General features: G+C 42.0%; 1 protein-coding gene across 1 annotated transcript; it reads right to left on the bottom strand.

Annotated features, from left to right (window-relative positions):
• Nucleotides 1-699: 699 nt before the first annotated feature.
• IL17RB (interleukin 17 receptor B) lies at nucleotides 700-16,935 on the bottom strand. Its single transcript, XM_035106340.3, has 11 exons — nucleotides 16,558-16,935; nucleotides 14,837-14,861; nucleotides 10,826-10,951; nucleotides 8,762-8,880; nucleotides 6,675-6,801; nucleotides 5,643-5,690; nucleotides 4,863-5,008; nucleotides 4,613-4,678; nucleotides 3,435-3,519; nucleotides 2,847-2,954; nucleotides 700-1,560 (listed from the first exon to the last, which is right to left on the bottom strand). Exons 1-11 carry the CDS (start codon nucleotides 16,627-16,629, stop codon nucleotides 1,052-1,054), a joined length of 1,431 nt encoding a protein of 476 aa, XP_034962231.3. The 5' UTR covers nucleotides 16,630-16,935; the 3' UTR covers nucleotides 700-1,051.
• Nucleotides 16,936-20,996: the final 4,061 nt, after the last annotated feature.

The following is a 20,996-nucleotide window of genomic DNA, read 5'->3' as shown; positions in this document are numbered from 1 at the left end:
CCTTGGTTAACAGTTAATAAAGTTTGAGGGAATTTCCTTGCAACTTATGTCACACTCCCTGTCTCCCAGAAGCAGGAACAAGCTGAGCTAGCTGGTGAGGAAATTAAAAGTTCCAGAATTTTATTCTGTGGAACATTTGGACACATCTGCTTCAGAAGCAAAATAGGATGAGCTCGAGAAGTGGAGGCACTAAAGGGTTCCAGGACAGCTTCTGTGGAGGATGTTTGGCACCTTCTCCCTCAGAAAGAGATGAAGTCCTGAGGGCTGGGGGAATTCCCTGTTCCCCTCTCCCCACACTCCCGGCACGAAGCAGGTAGATTTGGAAAGAACCAATTGTTTCTGCCTAGGGAGCTGCATCTTTGACTCCAAAGCCCTGAGGGGGCAACAGGGGAGTGTTTCCAAGTGTTTCAATAATTTTTTAAAAAAACATAAATTCCAAGGTCAATAACTTTTTTTTAGGATGTAGCCTTGAGGACCACTGGAGTCTTCTGCACCATCTGAACTAAGTGAGGTGATTTTTTTTTCTGACTCAAAGGTATGCAGTACAGTACCGGCACCTTTTTTCCCCTAGAAGAAAAGCACTGATTATAGTAATTGTAATGTTCTTCTTTATATGCTTGTTATTGTGTGCTGCTTTGAGCTCTATATCACTGGAAAAGCAGAATGCAAATATTAAAATCAAAGATAGATCTGACAAGATAAAAGGTATTTAAGTTTTATGATGCTACAAGTCCAACAAGCGAACACTTCCAATACTGTTTACAAAGTTATTAGTTCTTAATTTTATGTACTCCATAAGTAGAACACCGCATGAATTGTTTTAGAATGTGTTTGTATCCGCTCTTCTTGCCACGGAGCCACTTGCCCTATAAGTCATCCTTAAGCATGAGGTGTGCAGAAATTACTGATATACAGAATTAACTCATTTTTAGGAGAGAAAGATACCCTATTCAAAGACAGATTCTGAGGTTCTATACGTTTGTTTTAGTCCTATACTTGTAATTTAAGTTTTGCCTTAAGGCTCCATATGCATTTTAACTTTGTACCTTCACTATACTTTGGGCTCTGAGAGGTTTCTACAAAAGGAGTCAATATCCTTCATTAGGACATACTTTGGACAAATATTCAAAGGACTTGGGAGACTGTTAGTTGGATTCTTTTCACTGAAAGAAACCACCATGTATTTATGGAGAGAAGACTGGTTTTTCCAGTCACTGCAAAAAAGGTTAAATGCAAACTTGAACATACATTCAGAGTTCCCACTGTGGCTGTCTACAGTTCTGCAAGTAGAATCACATGCAGGGTTTGCACTATTTGGACTGAGAAAAATAATTTTATCAGCAATTTCTTTCTGGGTTGCAAGCCACTGTACTGGTCCCATTTCAGCAATTCTCAGTTTTTGCCATGCATCTATAATGACATTACTTTGACAGCATTCATGTAGAAATTCAGCAAAAGCAAGGACAGTATGCTGAAAACATACTTCTTGGGAATATACAACAAGGACTGTAGCAGGTATGTGTTGCATTATTGGAGCAAGAGCCCAGTTTCTGCCTGTACCTGTTAACAAAAGTAAAACCCACAAACTGTTAAATACAACCTTTTTGGAGCAAGCAAAGTTCATTGTTAAGTGCCTTTAAAAATAGCATTTGTTTACCTGAACTTGCAAAGCAGAAAGATTTGTTTTAAAATACACTTGTCTAATATATACAAAATACTAAACATTCATATAGAAACTACACCAAATACATAACTATTAATAACAGAATAGCAAGGATAAGAGAAAGCTACATCATCCAACATGCTCCTGCTTTTTATAGAAAAAATGGAAGCTAGTAGTTGATAACATATTATTGTCTGCCATGCCTCAAACAATATATATTACATAAGTTTGGGAATTCATTGTTTTCTAAATCCTAATCCCCCTTTTTGTGAAGATACAGAACTTTTTCATCCCTGAGTCTCCCAAATATTTGCTACAACATTTGCCAACAAGTGCCAGACATGCATTGCAGTCCTATGCATATCAACTCAGAATTGAGTTCCATTGCCCTACAGTGAAATCCTAACTGTACTCTCATATTAAAGAGTAAGTCGCAATGAATCTCACTTTGCTACTTTCAATAAACCTGGCTTTGTTACCTGAATAGCACTGGGCTGGAAAAAGCTAGTTGTGAAATACCTGCCAGGCTACAATACACATAGGATCACTTACAGCTAACTTAGTGGGTTACAAGTTGTGTATGCCTGGTTCTAAAACTTGTACAATGACTTTAAAGCTAACATGATCCAAAGTAGATATTCAAATATGAATGCAATACTGTGGTGAATATAATGCAATTAATATTCCACCTTTCAATGCCGTTGGTTGTTTTATTGGCGGAACAATTTAAACAGAGGTTGGAGAGCCATGCTGCTGAAAGTCGAGTTACTTTTCCCAAATGTTTTAATCTCCTATTTCCCTCTGTACTGGATACAAGGGAATGATGGCAAAAGAGGTCAACACATAAAACTCAACCAGCTTTCCCTTCTACCCTCCCCTTGAGGGAAGATGCCAAGAAAGAAGAGAAGGCTCTGTCCAAGCAAGAAAATTTGTCCTCTCATATACACTCACTTTGTCTCTCCCTCTGTTTTCAGAAGTACACCAGCTTTGCAACCCGTGTAGTCACAGCAAAACAAAAACACATACATCGTCCTTCACACATAGTTCACATGTGCATACGGTATTATTTTAGTGGAGAAAAATCAGCATGTGTGAGAGTGATTGTGTCTCAGGAAACCAAGTGTTTCTTTTTTTTAAAAAAAAAAAGCCTTATGGCTTTCTCTGAGGAAAGACAAAAACTTACCATACTTCCTCTTGTAATGCAGTAGAGCAGCAACCATGCACACTACCAGAAATAAGGAAGCAAGTAGGCAACAAATAATTATGTAATTGCCTACCAAATCTGTTGAGACTAGAAGAGAAAAGGAATTGTCAGTTGCATAAGAAACCAGTTGTGAATAACCTTGCAAAGCAAAGGCCTAGTACAGTATATAAAAAAAGCTAAATCTGGCTTTTCTATATCTATGAAAGCTCTTAAAAAGTATGATTTTATACCCAAGGATGCTGACTTTTTAAAAAAGTAACTCAGTTGGATATCACTAAGAAAAGTTAGAAAGTAAACTGTGGAAGCAATGCTCCCAAGGCTTATTAGAGGCAGGAACTGATAATTTCCCCTAAGAGAGATACATTTGAGGGGAAGATCACTGGAGAGAGAGAGATTTGGCCAAGGTTAAAAAAACAAGTCCCTCTTTCTTCCACTGCTTCATCTATTCCAACTTTTCCTTCATATTCCCCCTCTGCCTCTTTCATCCTTCTGATAAAGGCCAACCACTACACCAGTCTAGCTTACTGTTGCATACACTGAAGTGAAATTCAGCAGGTTTCAGCTAACCATCTGGAAGTTCTTTAGTACACTGCTCCTGATGCTCTGAGTGTCTTGGGCAACGACCTTCGCACACTGGAAAACGAGGAATTAGCTGGAAGATTTAAAATAAACCCACAATGTAGCTAAATTATGTGCTCACATAAATATTCTTTTTATTTTTCTTAACAATCTTGTATCCCTGATTGGCCCCTCCAGTTTCTTATTGTAGTACTGTACATAAAATAAAATTCAAATCTGAAACTAAGGACTGTATCCAAAGGCTCTGACCCTCTGACTAAAGTAATCTTCCAGCTGAGGAAGGGGACCTTTAGATATAACCCAGTATTTCCTTGAAATGTTTGTTTTCTTTTTAAAAGTTGACACAAAAAGTCTTAGCACAGTATAATCCTATACATGTTTACTCAGAAGTCAGTCACATTATATTCAGTGGGACTTGCTTCAACTGTATAAGATGATATTGGTCACAGTAGTCCTAACATCTGAACTGTGCTGGGGGGGGGGGGTTTCCCTAGGATTCTCTGTCACCACTAGCAGGGGATTGCATGACAAATGCCAAAGGTAGTTTGAATCCTAAATCCCCTCTCCAAAAGCATTGTTTCAAAATATTAAAAAATGGGATTGGGTCTCTTTTAGACAAAAATGTATTTGTGTATAACGTACAGTTAGCCCTTTAATGTGGAAAAAGGTCTGAAAACACGTTTTGTTATATTTAAGCAGTAATATGAGAAGGGTAAAGGTAAAGGGACCCCTGACCATTAGGTCCAGTCGTGACCGACTCTGGGGCTGCGCGCTCATCTCGCATTATTGGCCAAGGGAGCCGGCGTATAGCTTCCAGGTCATGTGGCCAGCATGACAAAGCCGCTTCTGGCAAACCAGAGCAGCACATGGAAACACCGTTTACCTTCCCGCTGTAGCGGTTCCTATTTATCTACTTGCATTTTGATGTGCTTTTGAACTGCTAGGTTGGCAGGAGCTGGGACCAAGCAACGGGAGCTCACCCCGTCACAGGGATTCAAACCGCCGACCTTCTGATCAGCAAGCCCTAGGCTCAGTGGTTTAACAACAGCGCCACCTGGGTCCCCATGAGAAAGCATGAGAAAGCACATGCTAAATTATAATTAGAAACAGTGTCTAGAACTCACAATAGATTTGTTTTTTCCTTTTAAGTTGAAGTTAGATTTTACCTCTTTAAAGGTTTTGTTGCTTTGATCAGTCAACAATATTTTTTCAGAAATTCTAGTATCATTCTCCTAAGCCAAAGAAAAACAAGACAAAAATTATATGCCTAATTATTACATACAGCTTCAAAAAACCAAATATATATCTGTATAGAAGCCCATTGATGATGATTCTTCTTCTTTTTTGTAAAATTCTTGACTATGTTTCCTAAAAGCAGTAATTTACACTTCGCCTATCTTAAAATGAAAAATGTACCTTGGTAGCCACAATATGATCATACAGATCACCTGATGGTTCATGAAGGCGGATTACATATTTGAAACAAAAGCGACTTGCTGTAAAGTTCACTACCACTTCTGACTTCTTGTGGCATACCGTTATATTTGGGTCCCATAAGCTTCCTGTGAAATAGAGAAATGTGTTAAAACCTCATGTCAAAATAATTTCTATTGAAATTTTGGAAGTCCTTAAAGTAGGGTTCCTACATGGTGGTGGCCTTCCTCTGTTGTTGGACACCCAACTCCCATGGAGCCCCAGCTATCATGGCCAATGATCAGGGATGAGGGAAGCCTGTAGCACAGCATCTGAAAGATGACATAATGGCTACTCAGCTGTAAAAAGCAGGCGCACAATTGCTGCTAAGGCACCATACTTACTCAGCACTAAGCATACAAAAATTATTCAGTTAAAGAACTGATGTACTGTAGCACTGATGTTTCAAGCGCTTTACTTCAGACTGCCAACCACCTTGCCGAGATATTGGGGTGGATAGGTGGGAAGCACCTGTTTTGAATAATTATCAAATAGCCCTGAGCCACTCCTCCCACTCCTCCTACTGCATTCTGCTTTCCACATATTGTATCCCAGGGATACCCTAACTACTGTAATTGACGCTCCGGTAACCACCAGGTTAAATTGCTCTCTTCCCTTGCCTGAACAAGACGTCTTCGTTGGATACAACCCATTATTTGAAACCCAATTTTTATTTGGAATGAAAATACTTTCCAACATCACAAATGAATAGTATGCACTTACCTTTCTCTATGCAAGATTTACAGTATTTTAACACGCGGTCTTTACAACCTGAATTTAAATAAAGAGTTTTTATAATTAGAAGCTGGGCAAACTTTTTATATCAAGATACAGCATATTAACTGAAGAATCTCATTTGCACAAAATCTTGAGAATGGAACCTGAATGCCAACTACTAAACTGTTGGTTCACCTGGAAAACATATATTAAGGAATCCCATCGTGGCAACTGCAGTAGCTTTTACAAACACTGCAGAAGTATCTTACGATTGCTTTGTAGCTCGATGAGCTTTGTCAGAAACAGAATTCTCATATCACTCTGTTTAAGGTTGTGTGTAGTAGTGATAAGGGGGAAGCACTGTAGCTAAGTAGCAAGGACTTATTTTGCAGAAGCGCCAATTCAAGCTCCTGGCATCTCTAAGCAGGGCTGGGTAAGGCTCTTGTTTGAAACTGCTGAGCTGCTGCCAGTTAACATAGAGAGCACGGCACTAGATGGCCCAGTCTTCTGTTTGGTATAAGGCAGTTTCCTATTTTCCTTTCCTTTTAAAATGTTTCAGTCTTCCAAGCTCAAAATGAATATATTTCAATGGTCAGGCTCATTTTAGCTAACAAAATACTTTAAAATGCCAGAGAAAGGATCATTTTACACATTACACAGCTGGGTTTGCCATCACATGGATAATTAGCAGGATGCCTTGTCTGATCTCATAAATTGGATAATTGATGTATTTATTATGCATCCATGTTGGTTGCATTTACACATTGCGTTGGAGCCAGAAAAGCTTCCTGCGTCAGAGAAAACTTCTCTGGATCCAACGCCAACTCGTTACTTTTTCAAAGGGGTGTGTGTGCAATACACACACACACATATAATCATGAATGAAAATATTATGATTTGAATAAACTGAAAGCAGTTTATGGTTCTCCTTTTAATAGCTGTTCGTTTAATGTGAAGATAGACTGAAAAGCCCATCAAACTAAACTTACAGCAGGTATTTTCATGTGAAAATGTTTAAGACCACATTTGTTCAATTACCTGGAGAAACTCGTTTTATGTGTTTTTTAGGATGATCTTCATGTGGATTTGGTGGCGGTAGGTTGAAAACTTCAATGTGGTATTCATTATTTTCATCTACTGGGAATCCAGTATAGTAGAACTGCCACTGAAATAAGACAAGTTTGAAGATCATATTATATTGATATTTGAGCATATTTTTGGAACAAAAGATGAAGATGCTAGAACATAAGCAGAACAAAATTGAATGCAGCTTTCTTTCTCAATTTTCCACAAGTGACAATGTACCCAAATGAAGTAACGAACCAGACATTCTCCTGGTAGTGTGCTTATAGGAAGGCTTAGTGCAACTGGAGCTAAAATGAAGCATCAGGATGGGCAATATGTTTGAGCATCTCAATAGGAGATGGTCACTTGATTGTGTCAAGGTATGATTTTGGGGAGCCCAAAGCTTAGTTTGGGTGCATACCCCCAGTTACTTATTCATTCATAAGTACATTAGCAATTATTGGAATGGTTCCAGCATGTTTGAAATGTCTTGTGCCGAAATGAAGGGATAGATCAGGTAAGACTGTACGCCATTTAATCAAGGATTCAGGATGCAACAATCAGCAGTCACAAACAGCAGAGTACTTAAGCGTATAAGGATGCACACTTTTATTTTATAAAATGAGGACCATTTTCCTTATCGGTCTGAACGCCAAAGTTAAACTCCTGCAAATTTCATCTCACCTGGATGGGAAAATACCAAAATTACAGGGGCAGAAGACTGGTTGCTTAAATTAGAAAAAGATGCTTTGGCCATCTTGATATTGTAAAAAAAAAAGGCAAGCTGCTACTTAGAACTGATAAAAACACAATTCATACACATATACATACACTTTTCAGAATGAGATTTTGCTGCCTTACAATACATGATGCCAGTTTCTGGTCTGGCTTACAATTGGCCGAACTCATTTCTGCATCCAACAGACTGATCAGGATATAACAAACAAGAGCACCAGTTATGTCAACCAGAAGCTTCCAAAGGGTTCCCAGGAATATATCTGGATACATCAGTATTCATTGGTAGACTATTCTTATCCTCCCCACCTCCTTCCTACAGTGGGATAAAGCTGCTGCAAGGAGGATGGGAATCAAAGAAAAAACATCCACAACAAAACACAATCTTCCAGCTTTAACAAAATCACAAAATCCAAAGTGTGACCTATCCTATGCAGTAGGCCAATGACATATTTGGACAACCCCACGATTATTGTACTCCACCCTTTTTTTTTATAAATAATTAAATAAATAAATAAAAATAAAGTCAGATTCCAAGCTAGCCTCTACAAAGTAACCTTGGCATGTATGTTGTTGTTGTTCCTCCAGACCAGTAAGTCGGTGGATCGTCAACACTAACAAACCAAAAGTAAAAATTTAAAATATAAGCCACAGTAGCATCAGCCACATGTTTTGTTGAGGGGTGGGGGGGTTTGGCTGAACTTTTAAGTACAAAACAGATAAATGGATGATAACCAACTAAGTCAGGGGTCAGCAAACTTTTTCAGCAGGGGGCTGGTCCACTGTCCTTCAGACCTTGTGGGGGGCCAGACTATTTCGGAGCGGGGCGGGGAAATGAATGAATTCCTATGCCCCACAAATAACCCAGAGACGCATTTTAAATAAAAGGACACATTCTACTCATGTAAAAAGACGCTGGTTCCTGGGCCGTCCATGGGCCAGATTGAGAAGGTGACAGGGCCAGATCCAGCCCCCGGGCCTTAGGTTGCCTACCCATGAACTAAGTCATACTCACAGAAGGCTTAAGTCCATTGATTTAAATGAGACTACCAGGAGTATGGCTAACAATGAATGGACAGATTTGCTAAAATGTGTTAAGAGCCTGTGTTTCAGTGAAGGGAGTTATACTGCAATAGCCTTCAAGCTTCTTTCATTCCTGCAATCTTGTAAAAGTTTGCAGTGTTTGATTCTCTGCCTGTTCCATAACCATATGGGTTTGCGGCCTCTTATCTAGCTTTCTGGCTGTAAATCCTTAGATAAAATAAATTTAATTCACATTCTTCCCCATTGCCCCACAGCAGCACAGAACAAAATCATTTTCTTACTTTCTCACCACTGAGCATGGTTTGGGATGGAAACCTTTCTGTGTAATCACATCTAATACAGCTTCGACTTCCTTCCTTCTGCAAACATATCTTGGAGGCATTCAGGAATTTAATGCCGGCTGGAAAGAGAACAAATCTTGCATTATCTTATTTGTTTTTGAAGTGTTGTAGAAATACTAGCTTTTTACTAGGCATTGCTCCCCCCCCAAAAAAAAAATCTGAGGTTTTGAAATCAGCAATTAAAATCACTGCAGTTTTGAAAGATTCAAAGTGGCACCCAGTTGTCTCCAAACAGATAAAAACCTCCTTCTTAATCTCAGGAACCATTATGCAAATTCTGGTTATAGCAAACAAGTATATATTAATGTCCTAAATCAGGGGTGGGGAACTGGCTCTTTAGATATTGTTTGCCTCCCAACTATCATCAGTTTCAGCCCAGCATGGGCAATAGTCAAGGATGATGGGAGTTATGGTCCAGCCAACATTCCAACCCCTGCTCTAAGTAAATATACAGTTAGTGCCTCTCCAAATTCACAGAAGGCTGCTTTACAGAGTGGCATATCTGCCCACCATTATGTTTTGTTCCAGTTTCTACCACATGTATCTGTATGCTTTAAATGGTGGTAAACGTGTATGCCAGTGGTGTGTTCACAAAGGACATAAAAGTATTTTTGTATGTGCTTATCAGCTAGATGCCAGGGAACCGAGGAGGAAGAGAGCAGGGAAATAAGGAAATGGGGTGCGAGTTTAAAATTTCGACACCCACCCACACCAAAGCATTAATCTAAGATAAATAATTAAATCAGTATTATGCAAAACAAGGCATGGGGAAAGTGACCTTGTTGTGGTCAATCCTTCTCTTGTTTTCGTACTGTATGTGTGATTATTTCTCACATATCTGATCAGTTTTACTGGGTTTTCCCACACAGGTTTACAGTTAAATAATTAAGTGAACACGCCAGGCATACATTTACAGTCAAACCTTGGATCCTGAATGCCTCCGTTTTGGAACGTTTTGGCTCCCAAACGCCAAAAACCCAGAAGTAAATGCTCCAGTTTTCGAAGGTTTTTCGGAAGTCAAACATCTGACGCAGCTTCCGCCTGAGTGCAGAAAGCTCCTGCAAGCAATCGGAAGCCATGCCTCGATGGTCGAACATTTCACAGGCCGAACAGGCTTCCGGAATGGATTACGTTTAACAACCGAGGTTTGATCGTACTCCCCATTTTAGGGGAAAGGCTGTGGCTCAGTGGTACACCACCTGTCTTGCATCACAAGGTCCTAGGCTCAATCCCTGTTATCTCCAGGTAGGGAAAGTCCCACCTGAAAACCAGGAGACCCACTGCCAGCGTGGACAGTACTGGGCTAGGTGGACCCAATGGTCTGACTCAGTAAAAGGCAGCTTCTTATGTCCCTAAGTGATAGGTGATGGTGAAATTGCTGTGTGATTAGGAATGCAAAGAAAGCACCAATCGCAGAAGCTCTTAAAGCACACTACGGATTTTCTTTTGTTGCACTGCATTTATGTAAGTGGAAACAACCTTATTCTGAATATTCCTCCTCCCCACCAAACTGAAATACAACCAAACTGGTTCTATTGCTAGCAGACGTCAGAGCTGAAAAGGCCAAATCAAAGCAGAATGGATTGGTACTCGTGATGTATGTAAACATCTGTTACACTTCAAACTTGAGTGCAAGATTTGGTGTGGGCTACACTATCCATTCTGAAGGAAATCAGCCCTGAGTGCTCACTGGAAGGACAGATCCTGAAGCTGAGGCTCCAATACTTTGGCCATCTCATGAGAAGACAAGGAAAAGGGGATAACAGAGGACGAGATGGTTGGACAGTGTTCTCGAAGCTACGAACATGAGTTTGACCAAACTGTGGGAAGCAGTAGAAGACAGGAGTGCCTGGCGTGCTCTGGTCCATGGGGACTAGAAGAGTCAGACACAACTAAACGACTAAAAACAACACTAAAAAAAGATGGCCTGTATTTTATAAATAAATAAGAGTTTATAAAGTATGAGTTTCATAATCATTCTATTGCACTACCTACGAGACGTACCGTTTGCACCAAGGATCCAGGTTATATTAAAGTTGCACTTTCCCTGCCTCTCAATGATATTTGCATCGAGGCCAGAAATATCTGATGGTCCAAATTGGTGGTGCTTCAGCAGCTCAATAGAAGGCCCTTGGAAAGACAAAGAATCAGAGATCAGTGCAACCTAAACCTATTTTAAAATAAACACTGCTATCTCCAGACAGTGGTCAAGAATCTTTAATAGTTAGCAGGGCCGGCACGTCCATTGAGGCGAACTAGGCTGCCTAGGGCGCCAAAATGGAGGGGGCGCTGGCCAGCCTGCCTGCCGCTGCCCGGTACTGCCTGGGGTCGCCTCCACTGCGCCTCTCAGCTGTTGAGCTGCTTAAGGCCGGTATCTGGAGGCGCGCTGAACAGCCTGAGAGGCGGGTGAGGCGGCCCCAGGCTCGCGCTCCCCTCGTGCCTCTGGAGAGCGGCCTGAAGCCGCTCAACAGCTGAGAGGCGCAGTGGAGGCGGCCCCAGGCTCGCACTCCCCGCGCGAAGCTCCGGAGGCGCATGGGGAGCGCGAGCCTGGGGTTTCCTCCTCCTTCAGGCCGCTCTCCAGAGCCGCCCACGCGCCTCCAGAGAGCTGCCTGAAGCCGCTGAGTTCCGCACCCCTTCTGGCCAGGCCTACCCCTCCAGCAGCTAGGGCTCCAGAGGAAGCAGGGGAAGACTGCGCCAGAAACAGGGAAGGCCGCAAGCTGACAAGGTAAAGAGACTGCTTTTTACCCCTTCCCCTCACCAACAACCAAGGAACTCTCCTTTTACTTTTTTATTTTATTTTTATTTTTATTTTTTCTACTTTTTCTATTTTCATTTTATTATTTATTCCACTTTTATTTTTTCTAAAAAGGTCAACAACTCCAGGAAATTGGGGGGGGGGGGTTGCGGCGCCAGAAGGTGGTCTCGCCTGGAGCGCAAAAGCCCTGATAGTTAGTATTACTTAGCTTGCAGGCTTCATAGTAATGCCCAGGACCCAGAAAAAGACATATCAAAACATGGATTATTATCATATTATTTTCCAGCTAATGGCCGTTGGAGGTAAAATTCAGGTGAGTAAGCAAAACAAAAGCTGGCTACTACCTTTTCTTATGGATTTACCCCCCACACACAAATCTAGGAATAAGTGGCAGGAATAATGATAAAAGCAGTGAATGAAACAATATGAATACATAAAGTGCCAAATCACTACTCTGTTCAGCTGTTTTCAGTGCTTTTCTGTGCTGGATATGACACTGTAGGTGCTTACGAGAATTTGGTGGGTTCACTGGCTTCCAGAGCAGGCTTTCTAGTTAAATTCTGGAATTTTAAACCATGACACAATGATCTGAACTGAATAATAGGAAAGTGAGGGTACCAATAACTCCATCATTACTACTATGCAACCATGTATGTGTAGTGCCTTCCAATTCAACAGATAACATTGTTAAATGCTATGATTGTCTCTTTCAATGGATGCTGGGTGGCCATCTGTCTGGGTTTCTTTAGCTTTCTTTAGCACTTTCTTTAGCACTGCAGGGGGTTGGACTAAATGACCCTTGGGATACCCTCCAACTCTACAATGACATAATTTACTACAAATGATATCAATCAGTTTTAGTGGCCCTTCACCCTTTCCATAAGTGCCCTCTGGCTGTATGACAACACAGTAAAAAATAAAGAAATGCTTCACAATATGACCATTACTTAAATTTAACTTTAATTAGTAAGATTTTAATTAAATTAAGCTATTTATATATATTTGTAATTTTGCCCAGCTCTGCTTGGATGCAGAACTTTAATTTTTAATTGCTTCTCATGTGTCAAGAAGTTCTTCTAAACCTCCCATTGATATATTTATTAAAGCATTCACATTAGCAAACAGAAGGCAAATTCTTTCAGAGCATAAAATTCTATGCAGTGGTGGAAAAGAACACTAAAGCGTAATTATTCTGTTTGGGAACAACAAGGGATGAAATGCCACTTCATTCATTCCAGGAAACAGCACAAACCAAGATCAGGTTGAATGGAAATATTGCATAATTGCAGCTGATAAGTTGTTCTCCGAGAGTTGTGTGTGTCAGACAATTGAGGTGGTTGGGTAGGAAATGGCTTGTGTCTAACACATATAAAATGTAACTCTGCCAAAAGGCCCCTAAATTAGTTTCTCCTCTAGGTTTTTAGAGAACTCTCAGCTTCTTTAAGTCAGTATGAATGCTGAAACACATCTACTTCTGCTTCATTGACAATGCAAAAGCCTTTGACTGTGTCGACCACAGCAAACTATGGCAAGTTCTTAAAGAAATGGGAGTGCCTGATCACCTCATCTGTCTCCTGAGAAATCTCTATGTGGGACAAGAAGCTACAGTTAGAACTGGATATGGAATAGCTGATTGGTTCAAAATTGGGAAAGGAGTACGACAAGGTTGTATATTGTCTCCCTGCTTATTTAACTTATATGCAGAATTCATCATGCGAAAGGCTGGACTTAAGATTGCCAGAAGAAATATCAACAACCTCAGATATGCAGATGACACAACCTTGATGGCAGAAAGTGAGGAGGAATTAAAGAACCTTTTAATGAGGGTGAAAGAGGAGAGCACAAAATATGGTCTGAAGCTCAACATCAAAAAAACCAAGATAATGGCCACTGGTCCCATCACCTCCTGGCAAATAGAAGGGGAAGAAATGGAGGCAGTGAGAGATTTTACTTTCTTGGGCTCCTTGATCACTGCAGATGGTGACAGCAGTCACGAAATTAAAAGACACCTGCTTCTTGGGAGAAAAGCAATGACAAACCTAGACAGCATCTTAAAAAGCAGAGACATCACCTTGCTGACAAAGGTCTGTATAGTTAAAGCTATGGTTTTCCCAGTAGTGATGTATGGAAGTGAGAGCTGGACCATAAAGAAGGTTGATCGCCGAAGAATTGATGTTTGAATTATGGTGCTGGAGGAGACTCTTGAGAGTCCCATGGACTGCAAGAAGATCAAACCTATCCATTCTTAAGGAAATCAGCCCTGAGTGCTCACTGGAAGGACAGATCGTGAAGCTGAGGCTCCAATACTTTGGCCACCTCATGAGAAGAGAAGACTCCCAGGAAAAGACCCTGATGTTGGGAAAGATGGAGGGCACTAGGAGAAGGGGACGACAGAGGACGAGATGGTTGGACAGTGTTCTCGAAGCTACGAACATGAGTTTGACCAAACTGCGGGAGGCAGTGGAAGACAGGAGTGCCTGGCGTGCTATGGTCCATGGGGTCACAAAGAGTCGGACACGACTAAACAACTAAACAACAACAACAAATGCTGAAAATCTTCCATAGGGATGCAGTTTTGTTGGGTCTGGTTAACAGCAACACATTTTCCAATCACCATTCTAACATGCATTGTCACCAGAAGCAGGGCCTGAATCCTTGTCAACTGTTGACTAGGGTAGGGACTGAACTTCCTCTATTTGATTTTTTCCCCAGCATTTGAATGATCTCCTTACATAAAAAACCAAGAATCCCTAAACTGTACACATGATCCAATTCTGATACATTTATTTCAAATGTTAAGTTGATATGCTTGGATTTTAATTACAGACCCTAACAGTGCTCCCCTCCACTCAATTCATTATCCTTTTTTCCTCCATCCCTGACAGATAATCAGATAGATTAGGGTCCAGCACTCCATCTATTACACCCCTGTGATTCATTAATCACCTGCCCTTTAATCACAATTAAAACTAAGGATTATTTTTAAGAGGCTAAAGGAAAAAAACTCAGTCATAATCTAATACACAGAAGTTACCACTCACTGATGAAAAGATGTATTTTGTTTTTCAATATTTGTTGCGGAAATAAAAAAAGTTTTTAAAAAACCTGATGTACATTCTTAACTTGCAATTTTGATTTGATTGATCAAAATTGGCCATAACCAATTGATCTATAGGTTAAATCTTGCAGCAATACCCAACATACAATAGGATTGCACTGATAAATTAAAATCTTAAAATACATGTTTTATTTATACATACCATTTTCTTCGTAACACTCAATGGACTGTAATAAAAAGAAAGTCAGGATTAAAAGAAAATGAGAAGAATTATTATTATTAGTAGTATTAGTATTATTAATTTTTTATTATTATTCCCTGCCACGGTTTACAGATAAAAATAAGAGCAGTTAAAAACATAAGGGAAAACAATTAAAAAGCAATTAAACATTGATATACTGTAATTAAAACAGCACGGCACCACCCATTTCATTAAAAAACAGTCAGTTCCCATAAATCTGTCAGAACAAGAAATCTTCAGCATCCAGAAAAAGAACAAGGAGTGAGCCAGTTTAACATCTACAGGGAGGGAGTTCCAAAGTCTGGAAGCAGTCACTGAAAAGTAGAGAAGAAGAAAAAACCCCAAAATGCTACTCTGTCCTAATAAAATAAAAATCCAGTATAGAGGCATGAATTTCACATGGAAATGTGGATTTTATTAAACTAACAATCACCCCTCCTACAAAGCCTTCACTACTGGGATTAAAAAAATGTACAGTATTTAGCAAACAATGATCACAACCAAAGTGTGTTGGCATCCGTCTGTCCTGGGATACAATGGAAAAGTGCACTTCAGGGGTAAAGTAGGATTTAATAAATCCAAGGATTTTGAAAATAAGTACTGACACGCTCAGCATTCAATCTTCATCTCAAGATCTCCCAATACTAAACTACTTTTGGGGCCCAGTATCACTAGCCACAGTGATTCTAGGGAGAAATCTGCCCCTTTTGGGATTTCTATCTAGCTGGACTCAATGCTTTTTTTGACATAGAGTGGCACTCACCTTCACATCAGAAAGTCCTACATTGTCCTTCCTACAGAGTTTAAATGCAGGGATTACTGATCTTGTATTACATTTTTAAAAAGAAATCCGATAACCTAACCAGCTAAACTTTTAGTTGACTATGCATCTATTTAAAACATTTCAGCTGTATATTTCATTCCTAATTATTATTTTTATGAGAAATTGTTTAATTTATTCCTTGCATTTACAGTCTGTCCATCATCAAATAGTGGATGGATTACAAACATTTGGATGGATTATAAAACATTTAAAGTTAAAGGTACAAGTAAAACCTTTAAATAAAAACCACAACCCCCCCAAAAAACCAATCGGTATCGGAATGAGACAGCAGCACAAAACGGCAGGGCACAAAAATGCACAGCGATGTTTACACACATCCCCGTGTCTGCATTCAAGAGTGCAGAGGATGAGGTCCCAGGTTTAGTTCCCGCCAGGTCGGTCAGGTAAAAACTCTGGACTAACAAGAAACCCCAAGCGCCCTTCCCGCTGCAAGCAATGCTAGTTGGACCAGTAGCCTGAACTGTCTGAAAGCATCCTTCGCAGTGAGCGCCGCACCCCATAGACGCCTTTGACTGGACTTAGCCGTCCAGGGGTCCTTTACCTTTTTACGTTTAACTTTACCGCATTACTGTTACTGCTAACAATTAGGTGCGGAGGGATTCGCACGATCTCCGCTCTCAGCAGCACGACGCGAACATTTCGCCCCCATCCCTGTGCTACCTTTTCAAAAAATAGGTTGCAACCTTGGGTAGACAAGAGCTAAGTTAGTACAGGCAGCAGAAACCCGGCAGGGGCTGCGCTGCAGGCTTCCCCGAGATGCCTCACGCGCGGAAGGCAGCAGCTGCAACCCGCAGCGCATGGCGGAGAAAGAATAAAGGGGCTTTGGAGCCCCGCTTACCGGCCGAGCTTCTCCCCCAGAGCTGCCTAAGTTCAGCCCCGCGCTCAGCAACAGCCACACGGCCGCGTTCATGCTCTTCCCCGTCTGCGCCTCCTTGTTCGCCTGCTGGCTTCCCTTCCTGGCCGCCTTCCCGCCATTTATAACTTGCCTCCCCTCGCCCCCGCCCCTCACCGGCCTCCCGTTAGCCAGCAACTACCGTAGTTGCTTCAAGGCAGCCAGTAGCCAGCACTACTGCGCCTCCGGCAGCAGCCTTCTCTCCCACCTCCCTGCAGGGCTCGAGGCCCCGAGTTCATGAAAACCAAGCGACCAAGATTATTTGTTTCCACGTGCAAGCTTGTTGCAGTTGCTCCTGCTGTCCTTTGTCAACAAAAAAGAAGTGTGCATGCACACGAAAGCTCATACCAAAATATAAACTTAGTTGGTCTTTAAGGTGCTACTGAAGGAATTTTTTTATTTTGCTTCGACTCAGACCAACACGGCTACCTACCTGTAACAACAAAAAATTGTCGCTGTTTTTTGTGTTGAATGTATGCTATATGGTAATTGATGGACCTAATACTGTAGGTATCTAAAGCCATTTGCACATAACAAAATATCAAAGTAATCGTTTATCAAAGTAATCGTTACAACCATCCCATGCAGAATGTAGGCCAGGGGTCCCCAAACTACGGCCCCCGGGCCGGATGCAGCCCAATCGGCCTTCCAATCCGGCCCGCGACGACCCCCGCCGCCCGCTGCCGCCGCCCGCTCTCACGGCACACGGCGCAGCGACGATCTAAAAAATCGGCAAAAAATCGCCGAAAATCCTTTGTGCGCATGCGTATGGGCCTCTCCCGACCCGGAAGAGGTCATATCTGGTGCACTTCCGGGTCGGGGGAGGCCCATACGCATGCACACAAGCGATTTTCGGCGATTTTTTCCCCGCCCGTGTGCGTGTGCACATGCGCACGGGCGCGCACTCCCCCGCCCTCCGGCCCGCTGTGCGCGCACTCCCCTGCCCTCCGGCCCGCCGCGTAGTCGGCGCGGCGGGCACCGGCCCGCCGCGTAGTCGGCGCGGCGGGCACCGGCCCGCCGCACGGTAAGTCTGGGGACCCCTGATGTAGGCACCCTATAGATAGAAATGAGCAAACCAGTGATACTTTAGGGAACAGGCTAGCAGGCTTACTTCCTCCCTTATGGTTGTGATTTGGGCTACTTTAAAATGAGGCTGCATTTTAAAATTTAAAATGTATTTTAACCCGTATTTTAAATAATTGTTTTTCTTTCTTTAACGTCTTATTGTGATTTTATTGGTGTCAGATGCCCTGAGCCCGGTTTTGACTGGGGAGGGTGGGGTATAAATAAAATATTACTATTATTATTATTATTATTTACATAATAGGAGCCTACACAACACAAAATACTGTTGCTGTATGTAGGTTTTATTTCATTTGTTTTTTATCTTATATTTTGGAAATGTACATCCAGGTATTTTTTCCTGTAAATTTTTTTGGGGGGGCCGAAGAGAGTGGGGCCCTAAACTATAGCTTGTTGAGCTTATACGTAAATCCGGCACTGGCCATTGCCATTCAAATGGTGTGCATGCCTCTTGTGATCGAATTATGCGGGACAGGGCTTACTTATCCCCCCCCCCAATAATATATTCAAGTTGTCGCCCCTGGTGAGCAGCCTGCAATAAAGTTCCTTTTGCAAAATGCTGCTCAATTATGTTCCACGAGAGGAATGTTTTTGAAGGCTATCATTAAACTGTTAGGGCAAGGGCATGGCACTGGATAGCCTGCAGGTCTTCAACAGAAGCATACCTAGGCTCCCTTGCACCCTTTGCAAGGAGCTGTATCGGAGACCTCCCCTCATCTCTTGCGCCCTTGGTAAGGAGATGCATCCGTGCTCCCCCCCCCTCCTTGCCAAGGAACTGTATCAGCACCTCAAAACCCAGGAGACACTATGGATCAGGACAGGGGTGCCAGCTTGATTAAAATAGGGGCAGATAAGCACTGCCCCACATAATTGAACACATAAATGACACAGCGCACACAACATTTCTGTGACAATGCTCATCAACTTTGGGAGGCCCTGACCCCTCAATTGTTTTCGTGCGGGTGCTGAAGTTACCTCGGCCCCTAGGAGTTGGCTCCTATGGATCAGAAACTCAAAACAGCACTGGTGATGATTGGGGAGGGCGCCCTGCAGGGCTGCTGCAATGGGCCATGCCAGTGACCAGATTCCTCCGCCAAGGTGCCCAGAGGAGCCTGTGCGTCTTGCCTGGCTGACCAAAGCAGCGGAGGAGTGCAGAGACAGATGGGCTTATGGCTGCTCTGAGCCAAAGTGAAGAGACATTATTTTTGTGGCGGCGCCCCCCCCCCCCGGGCCAGCACCCTGAGCGGAGGCAACCCAACCAACCCCTGGGTACACTCCTGGTCTTAGACTGGGGAGACCCAGAGTTGACATCTCTGGTTAACTCAGCAAGCTACTGCACAAGATTTTAAGTGTGTGTTTGCTGTAACAGACAAGCATGACAAGCTTCACAGAATGTATTACAGTGGTACCTCGGTTTATGAACACAATTGGTTCCGGAAGTCTGTTCATAAACTGAAGCGTTCATAAACTGAAGTGAACTTTCCCATTGAAAGTAATGGAAAGTGGATTAATCTGTTCCAGACAGTCCGTGGGGTACTTAAACTGAAGCGTTCATAAACTGAAGCGAACTTTCCCATTGAAAGTAATGGAAAGTGGATTAATCCGTTCCAGATGGGTCCGCGGAGTACTTAAACTGAAGCGTTCATAAACTGAAGCATGGGTGTAATTGGTTCCGGAAGTCTGTTCATAAACTGAAGCGTTCATAAACTGAAGCGAACTTTCCCATTGAAAGTAATGGAAAATGAATTAATCCGTTCCAGATGGGTCCGCGGTGTTCATAAACCGAAAATTCATAAACCGAGGTGTTCATAAACCGAGGTTCCACTGTATTGAGGCTTAAGCATTACAAAACCGCAAGTCCCTGAGAGTTACCTATGCTGCTTATTCCGAATGTGCATTATATCTGTATAAAAGAGCAACCAATAGGTCCAGAACACCCCACCACTTTTTTACCAACAGTCTACTTGGCAGTCCCTAATAAGGGTCACCTCTCACTTGTCATTTTGTACATGCAAACACATAAGACTTGGGCCTTTGATCATTGGCACAGGTGTGATTTTCTTAATGTGTGGAATGTAATTGGGGGAATCTTGCTGCCATGTATTTTTCCAATCATTGGAAAAATGACGGCAATGACCAATGATGGCAATAAAAAAATGCCTCTGCACCATGCAGAAATAATGGGAGGTGCACATAGTTTGTACCCTGGGTATGTTTATCTAATAACATCCTAGTAACATAAGAAGGTGCCATATATGAGGTCAGAGTATTTGTCCATCTAGTCCAACATTGTCTACCCTGACTGGCAGCCACTCCTCAAGGTGAGTCAGAGGTATTTCCCATCATCTGCTAGTGCTTCTTGTAACTGGAAATGCCAAGGACTTAACTTGGCACTTTCTGCATGCAAAACAGGTACTCTATCACTGGTTCCTACCTGTAAATGAACGGCCATAATTTTGAACCTTGACCCTGAAGGAGCCATGTAAAAAGAATAGGATCAAAACACTCCATTTTTGCTCTTCTGTTTGAAATAAAGTTCCATCTTATATTAAATTCCTCCAAGCAAGAATTCACAGACTTTAATTTGTTGGGTCTGTCACCTTAGTTACATACAGGAAGTAAGATATGTGAATCCCAATCTTTTCTCTCTTTTTTACATGCGTTCACAAAAATAAAAGCAAACTGTGCTTTTATGTTACTCTAAATTATTTGAATGTGTTGTTGCCAAGTCAAACCCTTTGGTATCGGATGTTGTTGTTATTTAGTCATTTAGTCATGTACGACTCTTTGTGACCCCACGTACCAGAGCACACCAGGCACTCCTGTGTTCCACTGCCTCCCGCAGTTTGGTCAGACTCATGTTCGTAGCTTCATGGTATCGGATAGGTTAGAACAATTCAAGCAAAATTCCAAGATACTGAATAATAGTACACTCCTTTCTGGGATTATTGTCCTCTTTGCACTGTGTGTGCAGCTTTCGGAGCGACGCACAAAGAGTGGTGAAGGAGGAAGGAGACACCTGCCTATAATAACCAGCTAGATCAGTCAAAGCAACCATGGAGATCAGTAGGGTGACAAATGTCACAGCCAGATCATGCTCCCATCCAATTCCAATATACATGTTTGGAGATGTGCCCATTCATAAACCAGCTTCTGGACAGGAGGTGCAAGTCCGTGAGCGGCCCCCCCCCCAATTCATTGTACACTGAAAATACTGTATATACTCTTTACATAACATAACATAACATATTGCCTAGAGGAGTGGTGGTGAACCTATGGCAGGTGTGTCAGAGGGAGCACTC

Source organism: Zootoca vivipara, chromosome 2 (genome assembly GCF_965207765.1).
Source record: "Zootoca vivipara chromosome 2, rZooViv2.hap1.1, whole genome shotgun sequence".
Taxonomy (NCBI): Eukaryota; Metazoa; Chordata; class Lepidosauria; order Squamata; family Lacertidae; genus Zootoca; species Zootoca vivipara.
Note: the sequence above shows the minus strand (reverse complement) of the source record. Positions and strands in the feature narration are given on the sequence as shown.